This window comes from Xiphophorus maculatus, chromosome 4 (assembly GCF_002775205.1).
Source record: "Xiphophorus maculatus strain JP 163 A chromosome 4, X_maculatus-5.0-male, whole genome shotgun sequence".
Lineage (NCBI taxonomy): Eukaryota > Metazoa > Chordata > Actinopteri > Cyprinodontiformes > Poeciliidae > Xiphophorus > Xiphophorus maculatus.
The window spans coordinates 9,956,310-9,971,716 of NC_036446.1; the positions used below are offsets into that span (position 1 = coordinate 9,956,310).

At 36.8% G+C, this 15,407-nt stretch overlaps 1 protein-coding gene across 2 annotated transcripts in view; it reads right to left on the reverse strand.

The window, feature by feature from the left end:
- LOC102233814 (synaptosomal-associated protein 25-A-like) overlaps positions 1–15,407 on the reverse strand; it is a 34,646-nt gene that overhangs the window by 2,126 nt on the left and 17,113 nt on the right. Inside the window, exons 3-6 of one of the 2 annotated variants that reach the window (XM_023332554.1) lie at positions 14,865–14,906; positions 9,989–10,037; positions 4,868–4,985; positions 911–1,030 (exon numbers count right to left, since the gene is read on the reverse strand). In XM_023332554.1, the coding sequence (XP_023188322.1) occupies positions 911–1,030; positions 4,868–4,985; positions 9,989–10,037; positions 14,865–14,906 (329 nt within the window). Of the gene's footprint in view, positions 1–910; positions 1,031–4,867; positions 4,986–5,216; positions 5,335–9,988; positions 10,038–14,864; positions 14,907–15,407 lie in introns of both variants that reach the window. The other variant, XM_023332555.1, reaches the window with a different exon arrangement.

Sequence of the window (15,407 nt, forward strand, 5' to 3'; positions counted from 1 at the left end):
GATACAAGCTGCTAAAAGAAATGTTAAACCCTATTTGTAGAAATTTAAAGGGGCAGTATCATGCATTTTTCGGATACAGAGTGCCATTTTATGACTTTTATGATAATTGAAGGTAGCAATATTACCTTCAGTTATTATAAAAAGGCTGTATTGAATATAGTTTAAAAGAAAATTGACTTCATAATTTGATGCCTTGAAACTGGCCTCTGTTAATTTAAGAAAATTCTGCTCTTTCTCTGTTTTATCACAACATCGGTCCTCTATTAACCCTTTAATAACATTTTTACCATAGTTTCACTGAGAAAAGCAACTTGGAAAATGAATTCAGCAGATGTGCAGTTCCATCAGGTGTTTCCTAATTGCTGCTGCTGATAGACTGAAGGAGCTGAGTGCTGAAGTAGCAGGGATGCTCTGTAGTACAAATGCTCGGTTTGGAGACTGCAGCTCCATGGAGGAGCCTCGTATAGTCAAAGGCAATGCTCAGTTCCCCCAAACATTTTGGGGGACCAAGTGCAGCTAAATGGTTGCCAAGGGAGCTTTAAGGATTTCTCAAACATGTATTAAAGAATCAAAGCAACACTCCAGGTATGTTTTTGATGATAGGATAACATTATGATATAAGGCTAAAAAAAGTAGATTTTACATAAGACTGCCTCTTTAAGTTTTTGCAGTACGTCCTGCAACTTTCTGTTGATGTACTTACAAGAAATACAGGAAACCTGGTACATTGCGAAGAAGAAAGAGTAACTCCAAGAGACAAAATTATTAACCAGCATGAAAAAGCAAATTAATGTATGTTAAGTATCTACATTTATAAATAAACAGCAACACATGTTCAAATCTGTATATCTTGAGTATGAATGAATCTGGGAACAAGACACCTACACACATTTACAGAATGTACGTATACCTGCGGATGAAGCCCCCACTGATGGCCATCTGTTCACGTTCATCTACAACTCGAGCCCCTGGTTGGCTGTTCACCACTCCGTCCTGGTTTGCTCCCCAGGCCTGGCCCCCGCCCTTAATCCTACCACAGACACATTTCAGTCAGGGCCACTGGAGGCATCAAAAAGCTGTAAATGTTGATGAATGTGTGTGGTAAAAGTCTGTATGTTAACTGGTTAGTAAAAGTGATTGTGCACGTCTTTGTAAGTCCACATGTATTGTTTGTTCACTGAAGTGTGAAATGTTAATGTGCATGCATGTTTTCCTCTATCAAAACATATATGTGCATATATGTTTAGAATGTAAAATGGAATGAAGCTAATCGTTCTAACAGAAGCAGCATGACAAGCACATATGATACACAGTCGTTACATGCATATGCAGTATGTTGGTGAATAATTGATCCAACATGCAGATCAATTGAACGTAAAAAGCTGAAGTGCTGCTTACATTCAGAAAGAATTTCAAACACAAAAAACAATTAACACAGAGAAGACAACACACACAGACACACACCCACGCCCCCCCCCCCCCCCCCCCCCCCCCCTCCCCCACACACACACACACACAGACATGAAAACCTGTAGAGTGGACATGCAGAGACTTGGTACACAGTGGGAACAGGAACAGACAGATGCTGTAGCTATCAAAGAAAGCTGAGCTGTTAGGTCCATGTGGCAAAAATCCCCACAAAAAGAAAGAAAAATTATATAACATTATCATTCTGATTGGAAGACCAGCAGTGATTAGCCCTTCATTTCATCTGGATGGATAGAGCTATATGATGAGACATCACATGCAGTCAAATAAGCAAGTTCAGTTCTTCTTGTTATTTTCTTTTTCATTAATTAAACACCAGTTAGATTCAGGTCTTCGCTGACAGCAACACTTTCATCAAATTGTCGACATTGGTAAGTATATTTATCCTGATTTGTATTTGATGACACAATTTTTCATATACTCATAAAGCATAATGAAAGTATTGCACATTGAAGTAGAATTAATAATGCAAATGAGCAAAATCTGGAATCATTTTGATCATTTCTGAATTATTCCAGATCACTAGACAGCACCAAAGTGCACAGATTGTGTGAAACATGGATCAACAAGTATTAGTGGTACACATACACCACCTTGGCTGTGGCTTTAAGCAAATTTGTGGTCTAATCTCCTCTTGGAGAGTATCATTAAGTGCCTACTGGATAATTGTAGTCAAGAGTCTTCTCCATTATTGTGGAGGCCATAACAACTACATTTGCTTTTTGTTTTTTGTTGTGTTTTTTTTTATCAACTGTAACCTATGACTTTATAGTCCAACATGTTGCCTTGTTTGTAATAAATCATTATAAAATTTCATCTTTTGAATTAAATTACTGAAAAATATATATATTTTCACTGATACTCTGAATTATCTAGCAATCTTTGTTAGTGTTGGTATATCACACCTATCAGGTGATCCAGTTAGACTGTTAACAAGAAAAGAAAATTAAGTCTCATGCTGTTTCACCCAATGCTTTCGATTAATATGTCTCAAATGAAACATGAGAGTCTACAACCACAGGGTTACATAGCAAGAGGGTAATGGAAGAAAGGGACCAAAGAGCTATAGAATATACAAGATCTTAAACCAAAACAGTAACATCTGGAAGCTGAGTCAAAGTGGGTCAAGTAAAGACATGAATCCTGAAAACAAATCAAAAATTATGTGCCAGTTGTTGACAAAAACTACAACTCCTTTACACTGATCCCTATTGTGCTAATTGGGAAGATCGGTTATTGACTGCCAGGATCCAGTCCAGCCCAGTTTTGGAGAAAAGGATGATCTGTTGTCAAAATATCAACTGTGGGATTAAATACCAAAAATTTAATTTAAACATTTTGTTTATACACATCAGAAAACAACAAAAAGAGAAACACATTGAACCATTAGTCCGGTGCACTGGAGAATGTGTTTTTTGTATTGTCAAAGCACCAAACAATACATTTAATTTCTAAGTTTGCATTTCAATTACGTCCAAGATCTCATGATAGTACCATGTCGCTCAAAAAGAGATAACTTGCTGAAAACTAGCCATAAGAAATAGCAACTAATTATATGTAAAGTTTCTAAAATAGTAGGCATAAGACGTTGCAAGAAGACACTAGAGAAATTTGGTCAAATGGAGACACCCAATAAAAAATGATTAAAGAAAACTCATCAAACAGTGCCAAAAGCTGCTATGTTTCTCTTATTTCCTTCCTTTTTTGTAGGTCACTTGTGTTTTCTATAGCTCTGAGACAGAACATTAAATAAAGTACATGCATTGGTACACAGGTTTAAAATGCACAGACATGAATCAATGGCCATAGTTTGGCTGTTGTTGGCCAGATGTAAGGGACTCATTTGAGCTTTCAAACTGCAGGTTTAACTTGAACATTTTGAGTTCAGATAATCTGTTAACTTAACTTTTGTGGAATATTACAATGTAAGAAAGTCTTGAGGAAGGAGACTGAGGCATCATGTACTCAAAGTTTGTAATCTTGAATCAACGTTAGAGTAAGGTTACACAAATTTAACAGATCATCTTAGGTTAAAGGTCCAGTGTGTACAATATAATGTTATCTTGTTGCCCAAATTTAGACACTTAAATTCCTTTATTTAATCAGGTAAACCCCGTTGAGATCTAGATCTCATTTTCATTTTCAAATAAAGTGAGTCCCCATTCATTCATCATTGAATAATTTTCTATCGTCTTTAAACAGAGTGATTTATTTCAATTGATTTATTAGGATTTTGTCTTCATGACTCTGACTCTTCAACATGGACATTAAAACAGTTTTTGATCATTTACACAGTGCATACAGTGCCAAAGTCCTGCAGGAGAACAGCATCTAGATAAATCTGATCAAAAGAGATGTAATATCTTCTGCTCAACAGCTGTGCTGACATTAGACTTGAGAAACTACAGTGGTTCAAAAAACTTGTCTTTTCCAGCAGCCATTGTACAACACAGCAGTAAAACAAGGCTGTGGTTCATAGGTAATGGCGCTCTAATTGTTAAGTCGATTGAGGAAAGTGTAAGATTTTTGAAACTGCTCATTTTCCAGACACCAAAAAATATTAATTTACTGACAAAAATGCCCCATTAGGCCCTAATGGGGCCTAATGGGGCTTCCATTAGGGGCAGCTTTTGAGCCCCTAATGGAAGAATAAACACATGCAAAAATGTGAATTTTGCATAGTAGGTCCCCTTTTAAAAACTATTATAAGACTATAACACTGATTATCATAATTATACAACTTTATATTAAAAATTGTAATGAATAGTTCACATGAAATTTGTGGCATCAGAAATTTCAATACGCTTCACACTGGAGCTTTAATCATGATAATTTAAAAACAAATTAGATTAGCGACCTTTTGATTTTTAAATGGACACAGAATTATTATATTCATCGGATTTAGTTGAATTGTCGCTTGGTTAAGCATACACATGATGATGAGACATCATGCTACTGGGTAGGTGTAGGAGTGAAGGATGGACTTAAAAGCTGGGTTGATGCCGTGGTTGAGATCCTCGTTGATGCTGCTACCTGCTGGAAGGGAATCTTTTATCCATTGTGGAATGAAGGGCTTTTGATGGCAACCGTCATGGAGACTGGAGGGCAAATACAGCACCAAAAGAACACTTATGCACATGCAAGTAGTACATGCTGTATGCATACAATAATCATTTGGTGATCTTAGTTTTAATTCAGACATGCACACGTGCTTGTGCATGCGGTGCTTGTGCCTGTTCAGACAGTGTGTCGTTGTGGCTTCAGGCCTGATTGCTCACATCACAAATTACCATGCTCTACACACCAGAAGCAGGCAGATGGATAGAAAGGCAGGTAGGCACTGGAACACATGCATTCGGGCGACACAGGCAGCACCTACTTGTTACAGGGACATGAACATAGACCACAGAACTGTCCTAGATTGTTCAAATTCTTTTCTGCATCCATCATGTCCTTATTGATTTGGTCCATCCCCTCCTCGATGCGCTCCAGTTGTTCTGATTAGCAACACATTGTCATTTATCCCATCACAAGAACGAAAGCACGTAAGAAGAGAAGAGAGATGGAAAAAAACGGAAAGGGAAGTAGAGGGGGGGAGGACAAAGGAGAAAAGACAAAAAAAAGACATAGACTGTGACAAGAGAGACATCAGACATCACCATCACCACCACCACCACCACCACCAGCACTGGACAGGCAAGAGCTCAAGGCTCCTGGCCGGTACCTACTTTTTAACACATGGGCATATCAGACCACAGCACTGTCCTATATCTTTTAAATCTTTCTCGGCCTCCTTCAGGTCTGCGTTCACCTTGTTCATGCCCTCCTCCACACGATCAAGTTGTTCTGGTGAGAACAAAGGCATGAGAGCAGTGAAATGAAGCTGATTGGTTTGTGTTTAGTTGGCTCTCTATGCTACAGGGCGAGAGACTAAATGCAGATGGCAAAGCGGGCAGCAAGGACTGAGAGAACCTCATATTTACGCTTGTGCAGTGGATTGAAACTAGACGAACTCCAGAGGTATCGTCTTTCACTTTCCATGCAACTTTGTCTCTTGGATTGTTCGTGATTGCATCAGCTCCTGTTTTCCATCCTACCTCCATTTCAAAGGACATTTGGATTTTCTCAGAGTATTTCATCTGAGTGGCAGCAGCCTCATCCAGAACTGCATCTGAACATAAAGACGGTTATTCTGCCACTTCCACTGCTTCACTGCTACTGCTCATCAAACATAGCTCAAGTAGAAGACAAGAGAGTGAGAAATGAGGAGGAATTTGTGACCGACCCAATGAAGTAAACCTTAACAGCTGAAGAGTGTGAAATAAGATCTCAGGGACATAAAAAACAAAGAGTATTTAACTGAGCCAGAGCAAAATATAACAAATAGTTTCTTATATAAACTATGTTTGCAAAAGTATTCATACCACTTGAACTTCCACCACAGCTGCAACCTTAACTGTATTTTACTTGGTTTTTATGCGACAGGCCACCATAATGTAGTGCTTTATTGTGGGGTGGAAGAAAAATTATAAGGTTTTCAACATTTCTCACAAATAAAAAACTGAGAAGGGTGACTTGCGCATGCATATATCCTCTTTTAATCTTTCGCCCTTATATAAAAGTACAGTGGAGTCAACTGCCTGCAGAAGTCGCTTAATTAGCAAATATTGTCTACCTGTGTATAATTTAGTCTCAGCAGAGATACAGCTGATCTGTGAAGGTCTTGTAGAGTTACTTGGACACATTAGTGAAAAAACATCTTCATGATGACGAGGGAGAACACAACAGCTGTCAGTGATAAAGTTGTGGAGAAGTTTAAAGCAGATTTAGGTTATTAAACAGCATCCCAAGCTTTGAACATCTCAAGGAGCACTGCTTGACCTGCCATTCAAAACTATTAAAAGCATGGCACAAATGCAAACTTGACATCTCTCCACCTACACTGACAGGCCTAGCAAGGAGGGTGTTAATTAGAGAGTCATTTAAGAGACCAGTTACTCTGGTAGCTGAAAACATACACTGCTCTTAGCTAATGTGGTTGCACAAAAAAATCAGGCACAACTTTATTATAAAATTGAATCCCACACAAATAATATAGGTATAAATAGCCTCTTATAAGACTACATACAGTCATAATTTTATCACTACATTGTTGTACACTATTAAGAATAGCTACGTCATCAGTAATATCTAATTGCAATACAGTGATGGTGCAAGTATGAGTTTTGCCCTTCACAAATGGTCTTAATGGAGTAGTGGGGATAAGAAAGAAATGGTTGAAAAAAAATCAGGAAGAATCTCCCCTCTGCAGTTTGCTGCAAGTTATTTACTGGACACAGCAAAGAGGTAGAACAAGGTGCTCTGGGTTAAATTAAGACACAATTACACTACATTCAAAAGGCAATGAATAAAGTGAAGCTAAGGGTGCACTCCACCCTGAACATACTAAATGCACAGTAAAACATGGTGGTGGCTGTGTCATTCTTTGGAGATGCTTTTCTGCAACAGGGACAGAAAATATGTGCACAATTGATGGTAAGATAGATGGAGGTAAATACTGTACAGAAAACCTGTTGGAGGCTCCAAAAGACTGATCTCCAACAGAACAATGATTGTAAAAAGGCTCACGAGTCATGAGTACTTTTGCAATAAATTGTATGCATGTACCAGTAACAACAACAACATCGCTTTCTGAAAATGATTAAATGAAACCTGTCAATCAGTCAAAACAAACACTTCCTCAGTTGTCTACTCTCTACTCTCAGATATGATCTCTTTTTTTAATAGTCCATTATAATTACCATCAAGTAGAGGAGACCATTTGGTCCTCAACAAAAATTAGGTTTGGGTATTAATTATGCCTCAAGTAATACAGGAAATATTTAGTTTAATTTCCACAGAAAAAAGAATAACTGTTCTTTGAATCTGACTTTTGATGGAGACTTTTACACTACCAAGGTACCTAAATTGCATATTTTAATTCAGTCTGCTGACTTGATAAATATAATAAATGCATTTACAGAGCAAGAAAAGCTATACTTTCTTCGTATACGTATTGACGTACACATTGAAGCTTGTTACTGCAATATAGTAAAACCAGAAAATGTTTTAATACTTATGCAAGGTACAAAACATTGCTAACAGTAGAATAAAGTGAAAGTAAAACTAAAGAGAATGGTGTAATAAAACTACTCCTAGATGAATTTTTTTTCTCATAAAGTTACTAATGTATATATAACTAGTTACTACCCACCTCCAAATAACAAAGAGAACAGCAATGAATATTTTTCTCAGTCTCACCATAGACAGTAAATATAAACATTTAATAAAAGCAATGGGTTGTCTTGTAATTAGTAAGACGATATCATAAATTTTCTTAAAAGCAGCTGTTTTTATTGGGCATCATTGCAGTCTGAGAAAACACGTAAAATTTGGAGTTACAGGACTATCTCTAAGCCAGAACCATAATCCATCAGCTGTCAGTCTTGTTGAAATGTAGGCCATCGTGCATGTACGAGCCAAGCATGGAGGGGCTCATTAACATCTGTGACACCTCCACCACAGGTAATAGATGACTGGAAGGAGTGACATATTTCCTCCTAAGTGTGAGCTTTATGCGTGCATACAGCCTTCCGTGTAAAGGGCAAAGGGATTAGTCACACCCCCGTTTAAAGCCAAGCAAGGCTGTATTAATGATGACATGCCTGGCAAGCTTTTACAAGCTTTTTTTTCATGCAACAGGAAGTAAATAATGGGTCAAATCAGACAGGACCTCTAACAGCCTCTGTCAAAGACGGGAGATTGGGAATAGTCACACCATTACTACAGTCACAGTCACATAAAGATAAACATGAAACAAAAAACGAACCAACAAAGAGGAGAAGTGCAGAGGTCCAAGAAAGAAAACAAACACTGAAAACAGCATGAAGTAGAGAAAAGACGAGAAAGATAGATTGAGAAGGAGATAGGGATCAGGTATAGGGGACATTAGCTTGGGGGCGGAGCAAATAAAGTCTGAGAATTGATTGGTGTCCTGTGATAACAGCGGTTAGCTGCGCACAGTAGCAGCAGTTCCTCAGAGAGGCAGGAAAACATGAGAGAGGAGGATAACAGGCTATCTGTCGTTTTGACAGGCCAATTAGGTTGGTCTGTCAGGGACACAGCAAAAAACAAACACCCTGCAAACATACATGTCTTTCATATATATTGGTATGACTTTTAGTAAGAAATGTACTCTTTCTATTCAAGTCTTTAAACATCCATATGTTCATTTCAAAGTTAAGTCATTTTCTTGGTGTTTGTCACAACTTTTCTGTTATGAAAATTTCTATCCTTTGTTGTCTAATGCAAAGGTTTTAGAATAAAACAGGGCTTTGCATTGTTTGGCAGTAACCTTCTGTAAAAACAGCCACAGTTTATAGTAGCATTGCTCTTCACATAGCCAAAACAATAATATTTAATTCCTGACAAAAATATTTCACTTTTGAGATGCATCAAGAAAGCATAAAATCTCCTTTTCTTTGAGAATTTGTTCAACATTCATCCTATAGCATTACCCTCTGGCTGATTGTCCATGTGTCCTTTAAGCCTGAAGTGCAGGGAGTTGTGGTTGAAACATGCATCATCAGTTTTTGTGACAAACTATCCATAGCGGATCACTTTGCTCTCTTCAGCAAACAGATAGATTACTTTGTTTTCTATCCATTGCTGAGCACACATTTTAACCCATTCCTAGTATTTTAGCACTTTCAGTACAAAGAAGTGAAACTGTTTTATTATTGAAAAGTGATCCTGATTATCAATTAAACAGGCTGGTCCATTTGTGCTCATTGTAAGTGGATGACTGCACAAATGGCACATCGCTTTCAGAAATGAATAGATTTACACATTCATTCATTTGTACAATGTTTTGATGTTACAACAGTTGATAGAACTTTGCTTTGATACTTCTTATCAATTATTGATATTGAACAGACAAATTTATATAATATGATCTTCAGTCAGTTAAGATCAATGGAAGAGATTTAGTGACTAATATTCCCTGAAATAGGTCAAGTTCCCAAAAACTGATCCTCCACATTACATGGTTGTATTATAGACTTGCTAAAAACCTGAGAGGTTTTCAATTTGACATATGTAAAAAAAAAAAAAGCTTAGATGTTACAAATCTAGCTCTATGGGTTAAAAATGACTCTAAATGCATCGGCTATGGTCACTGAATTTTACTCATCATTTGCAGCATTTTGTCTGACTGAGTGCAGGATGAGGCAAAGCAGAGAACTAGCTTCACAACAATATAGAGTATAATCTTGTTAGCCATACTAGTGCAGACTCTGGTTAATGTTAGTGTTCCAGACATTGACTGAATAAGACTTAGAATAATTAAAATGTGTTTCATATTCTAGCGTTTCAATGGTCCTACAGGCAGCAAGAGCGAATCAGGAGCAGGGAAGACTGGATCAAAATAGCGATGTTCAGCAAACTCTCCTTTTGAACTTACCTCCCTGCTCATCCAACATGACCAGAGTCCTGATGCCGGCATCTTTACTCTGACAGATGGGAAGACAGAGAAATGAAGAGGGGGTATCAAGGAAAAGAGATAAAGGGGAAAAAGAGGAACAAAAGTGAAAGATGAGTATAGGCAAACCAAGCAGAATGGAGCACAAATACCAGGACAGCAAAAACTACTCACATTACGATTTGAAATCACATTTAAATAGCTGATCCTGCAGAAACAGCTTGATTGAGAACATATCATGACATTGCACCTTTTCTAAAAATGGTGAGAACTATCTTATGTTTAGACTAAAGTTGATTAAATTTTATGTTGAAATCTATTTTCCTTTATTGATACTCATGATGTGTATTGTCTCACAAATGTAAATAGGTTCCTGTGATTTTAGGGATGTTTGGTTGTTATTTTTTTCAATGTGAACATTTAATATTTTCTTGTATTTTATTGTTTGTTTTAAGGGGAATCTTTCCAATACTCAGGTTTTATAAAACATCGGAATTTGTTTATGTAAGACTTTTAATCATAGAAACAACAGAATGACAAAAATATCAAATGTGGAGTTCCTCAAGGCTTTGTTCTTAGATCCCTGGTATAATAATATCAATAAGCTTAACCAACATCAGATAATTGTGATTAGAAAATTTAACAAACTTATATATTTTTGTGTCCTTTGTATTACCAGGTAATAGAGTGTGGGTTTACAATAGACACAGACTTACTGTCATCTTAAAAACATTGCCTGAGTAAAAAGTTTCCTTTAAAGCAGTTTTCTGTGTGCTTATTTTCAAAATTGTAGATGACTGTATGACAGTTTTACAATGTCTCTATAAATAAATTTTAAAAAATGTCAATCAGGCAATTGAAGTTCAAGCAACATAGTGCTCCCAGAGTTCTGGGCAACATTAGGAAACTAGATCACATCCCACTAATCCTTAGATGGCGGATCTAAACACCTTTTTGTCAAAAGATGAACCTTAAAAGGTCTGAATTGTTTTTCTGATTTGTTTGTTCTGATGCTTCAGCTTCAATTTTTCTGTTTTGATGTAATTCTTGTTTTTAATCTAAGTGTCCTTATGTGTGTGTCATTATTTTTCTGTAAAGCACTTTCATTTACAGGTTCAACTGTACTTAAACAATAAACTTATCCTGCCTTTGCCAAGTGCTTCCTTCAATTTTGAGCTAAGCTAAGTTCACTTACCACTGTTCACAAGTTTTGAATAGAGGTAGTCTGACAATTAAAGGACTTTTTTGTATTTCAACTTCGCTTGTTTAAAAATGTGCAACCAAAACCTTTGGTTAAAATAAAAGTATAAAGCCAGTTGGACATTAAAAATAGGAAAAATATTGCACAAATGTATCCCTGCATTTTCTTGCACAGATTCCTGGGAAGAACTTTGCCATCAAAAGGTAAATGTTTTATCTGTTTCATTCCCAGAAAAGTCAAATACACCACTATTGTAATAGAACATTCTAGTATGACTTAGAAAGCTGGCACTATCTGAAATATAATAACACATGTACCCGCAACATGTCTGTGTTGTTGTTGTTTCTCTCAGCAGGAGCTTCATTATCTAATATCACACTTCAATGAGTGTACAATAACTATGCTAACCACTGTGTGCATGTGACTAAACAAGTTTTGCAATCTCCAGGGTTCTGTTTCACAACCAGATATTAAAGTCCAGAGGCCATTCTGTTCATGCATGAGTTAATTTTGATCAAAGTGTGCAGTGACCTTCTTAGAACAGTTATAGATGTCACATAGGCACAGACGTGTCTCGTATATTTATGTCACACGAACTGAAACAAATGTCTGCCTTAGATTGGAATGAGTGAAATAAATACTGGTTGTGGTGACAAATTTTTATTTTGGGAAGACTGAAAATGTCATTTTAAAAAATGAAATAGTTTGTTGAGTGCATAGTGATCAAATTAATGCCTTTGGGTGTTCAGGCCAATAATTTTAGATGAGAGAGCTGCTTGTTTACCCAAAGGGAATCATGGGAAATCACAGACAGGTTGAGATTTCAAAACTACAGGACAGGATATCAGACTATGCCAGCTGGCATAATGTGAGGTGACTTCACTCTTCCATGTACAGCCAGCAAGATGCACAGAAATACTCACACATTTATGCAGTCAGGTTTTTCACACCTTACAGTGAATCACCTGGTCTTGTTAAGCAGTCTTCTGAAAATAATCATCTAAAATTATGAACATGAAAGGTGCTTTTCATGACTATGCTCCACAAAAGCTCCACAGTGGCCCTCAGCTATTTTCACATTAAAAGCTGTCTAAGGTGTTCATCAGGCTCATCACAGCCAGTTCATCCAATCAGTTTAATGGGTGTATTTGGAAGATTAGATCAATCCAAAGATGGCAGATACCACAACTTATATAAAGATCCTTTGGGATTTATTGTGGTTTCTGTTGTCTTTGAATTAAAAGAGATACTACATCTCGTTCCTTGTACTTGTGACAGTGCAATGACGATAAAGTTGAATTCTATTCTATTCTATTCTATTCTTGTACCGAAATAGCACAGGCCAGTTTGTGTTGATGTAATGCAATCAGGAAAATACAGCAAAACAAAGGAGGCACAGAGCATCCACTTAAATAGTTTTATTCTCACCCAGCTGGGGTCAAGAGCTTGATCAGAGGGGATATGATGTAATAATTATAGATAGCTGTGTGTTGGTTATCTTCACAAAAGCCCAACAAATTAAGACACCTCGACTGATACGCGCTTATAAGCTTTGAACATAAAAATAACAAATATGTGGGCCCCAAACACCTGCTGCTGCTGACCCAGTACTCGGCTGTTAGACTCATCTTTAAAGTTCTTCATCCACCAAGGTAGGTAGAATTTATTTTGGAAAGTTTTACAATAAGTGTTTCAGAGGCTGTGGAAGCTTGATATCGTTAGATACTTTTTTGTATCTTTCTCTTCATCTTTCATACTCCTCTCATTTCATTTCCAGCCCGTTTGCTGTGTGCCTCGGTCTTGTTCTTTTTATTAATATCCATCCTACACCGGTTCTCCACATTTCGTCCTTTTTCTTTCTTTTTTTTCATTTATGGTCACTGCAGGCCTCCAGTAAAGATAACAGTTTTCATAAACACTTTATAGTACTTCTTAAATTAAATAAAAAGTAAAGCACATTTTGACACTTTTTAGGAAACACTTCTTAAATTTTTTTTTCAAACCAGACTTCTGACATAATATGTATATTAGGTTAGCAAAAATGTCAAGAGAGATCCATTTGCTTAATACACTAATTAAAGTATATAAAACTGGAGAGTATATGGACTTATGTATATAAACCTATGTTAATCATTGTATTTTATGTTAACATGTGCATTATATTATATAACAGCTTAAGAAAACATCCTGTAAACAATCAGTCTCAACTTCTAAGACCTCAATGCCATCAGAACAAGGACTTCAAAAACCTCCGGTTTTTCCTTACCAACCACGAAGCCATCTTGGTTCAAAGGTTACAAAATCTACTTTCCAGCACTTGTGGCGCTCACAAACAGGTTAATCTTCTCATGACAGAGAGAGTGCTGAGCTCTGAGCAGAAAACCCAGAGATGGATGCAATCCCCTAACTTTATCTAACAAGTTAAACCTGAAAGTTTGAAGGATTGGAAAAGACGTAGCAAGCTCGTTGCTATTCCTTAGCAGGGCTCCATGAAACCACAGCATAATATTTTTTAAACATATTTTATTTAGGAACAGTTTGGATTAAAACCAAACCTGGGCAGGCCTAAGCAAACAGATTTGAGATGAGAAACAGAACAAGTGTGTTTTCACTGCTCTGATCTCTTATTCGATTAGCATAAGCTTCACTGTAAGCCCTCTGCGCAGCGGTCACAGTGTACTAGTAAGTGCTTAAGGGTATCCTAGACCTAGAGTATCATGGATGTGGGAAAGCCATCAGCTGAATCACTTTGTGACAGATGTATAAAATACTGAATGCTGTAAACTCAAAATGTCCATCGCTGTTTATATCAACACTTTGAAACACAGACCAATCTCAGGACATTTTAGAGACGATTGGAACAACTAACTTTCATTCTCTTGGCATTAACATTAAAAGTCAGATATTCATCCAGTCAATGAAAAGTTTTATCTGTAGAGAAGAAAACAGTTCAGGTCAGCTGCAGACCTTACTCCATGCCCTGTTTTGTCTCATTAAAATATATCAGCTTGTCCAGAGGCTGGAGTTAGATTATCTGAAGAAGCCTCAGAAACAAGAAGTTTAACATGTAAGACTGCATTATTATAGAAGGAAAATAGGAAGAGATATTTAATCATAAGCTTTATCAGAAAGAACAATGATATAATTTACCAGGATGTGTTTGAAACTGCATATTGTATATACTCATCTTGGGTTTCATAAAAATACCACATCAATCTATCAAACTATTAATTAAAAGCTTTATTAAGCCCATCAAACTGAGAGAGAGAGTTGTTGATAAATGAAACTTTCTTCACAATAATAAAATCCATTAGTATTTCTTTGTTTTGGTTCTGACATAAGCAAAGCCTTAATCCTAACACAAAACTAACCCTGACAACTAGAATTGCTTAGACTTTAACCTTTATGCTATTGCTAGTTTTGCCTTTTTCATTACATCATCTTCTCCCTCTTAAAGCGAGATGAGTTGGATCAAGTAGTTTGTTTAAATTTTTTGCTCTGCAAAGAAGTGATTAATCTCTTTATCTTATATTGCAAATATTCACACATTTTTACCTTGCTACACTTGCAAAAGATAGAAATGAAAATGTCCCAACTGATCATTATGTGGTTTTGTAACTGCCAACAAAATGCACGTGATTGAATGATTGGACTCACCTCCTCGACCAGAGCCAGCATACGCCGAGTGCTCTCCAGCGACTGTAAATAGAGAAAACAAATCAGCTGAGAGTGCACAAAAAGAAGATACAGTGCATGATCTGCAATACATATCACAAGGACATCTCAATGACTTTCTGTAGAAACCAAATTCTTTAGGAGTCATTGGTAATAAGCTGGAGAACAGAAAATAAATGATGTGGACAGATATCCTGTAATGTAATTAAAACAGGTTATTTCTTGTCCTTATACTCATTAATTGTGAGATTTTTACCTTTTGTTTACTAATCCTTAAAGGTCATTCATTTCTTAAAGGGGTTCATAAGCCCTGCTCCCTCTTTCTGTTCAAAATTTCTCTTGTCTAGTTTTTCTTCGTCTGCCTCTCTAACTTTTTAAACTCCATCCATGGCCGCCTTTTGGCCCTGCATTATCTCCTCATGAATTTTTAATGAGACCATTTGAGCCATCCTATTATTCTGATGCACTGAATTATCTGTTCTTCCTGAGCTCCATTCAACTCATTAAAGAGGCCAAAGTTCTTCC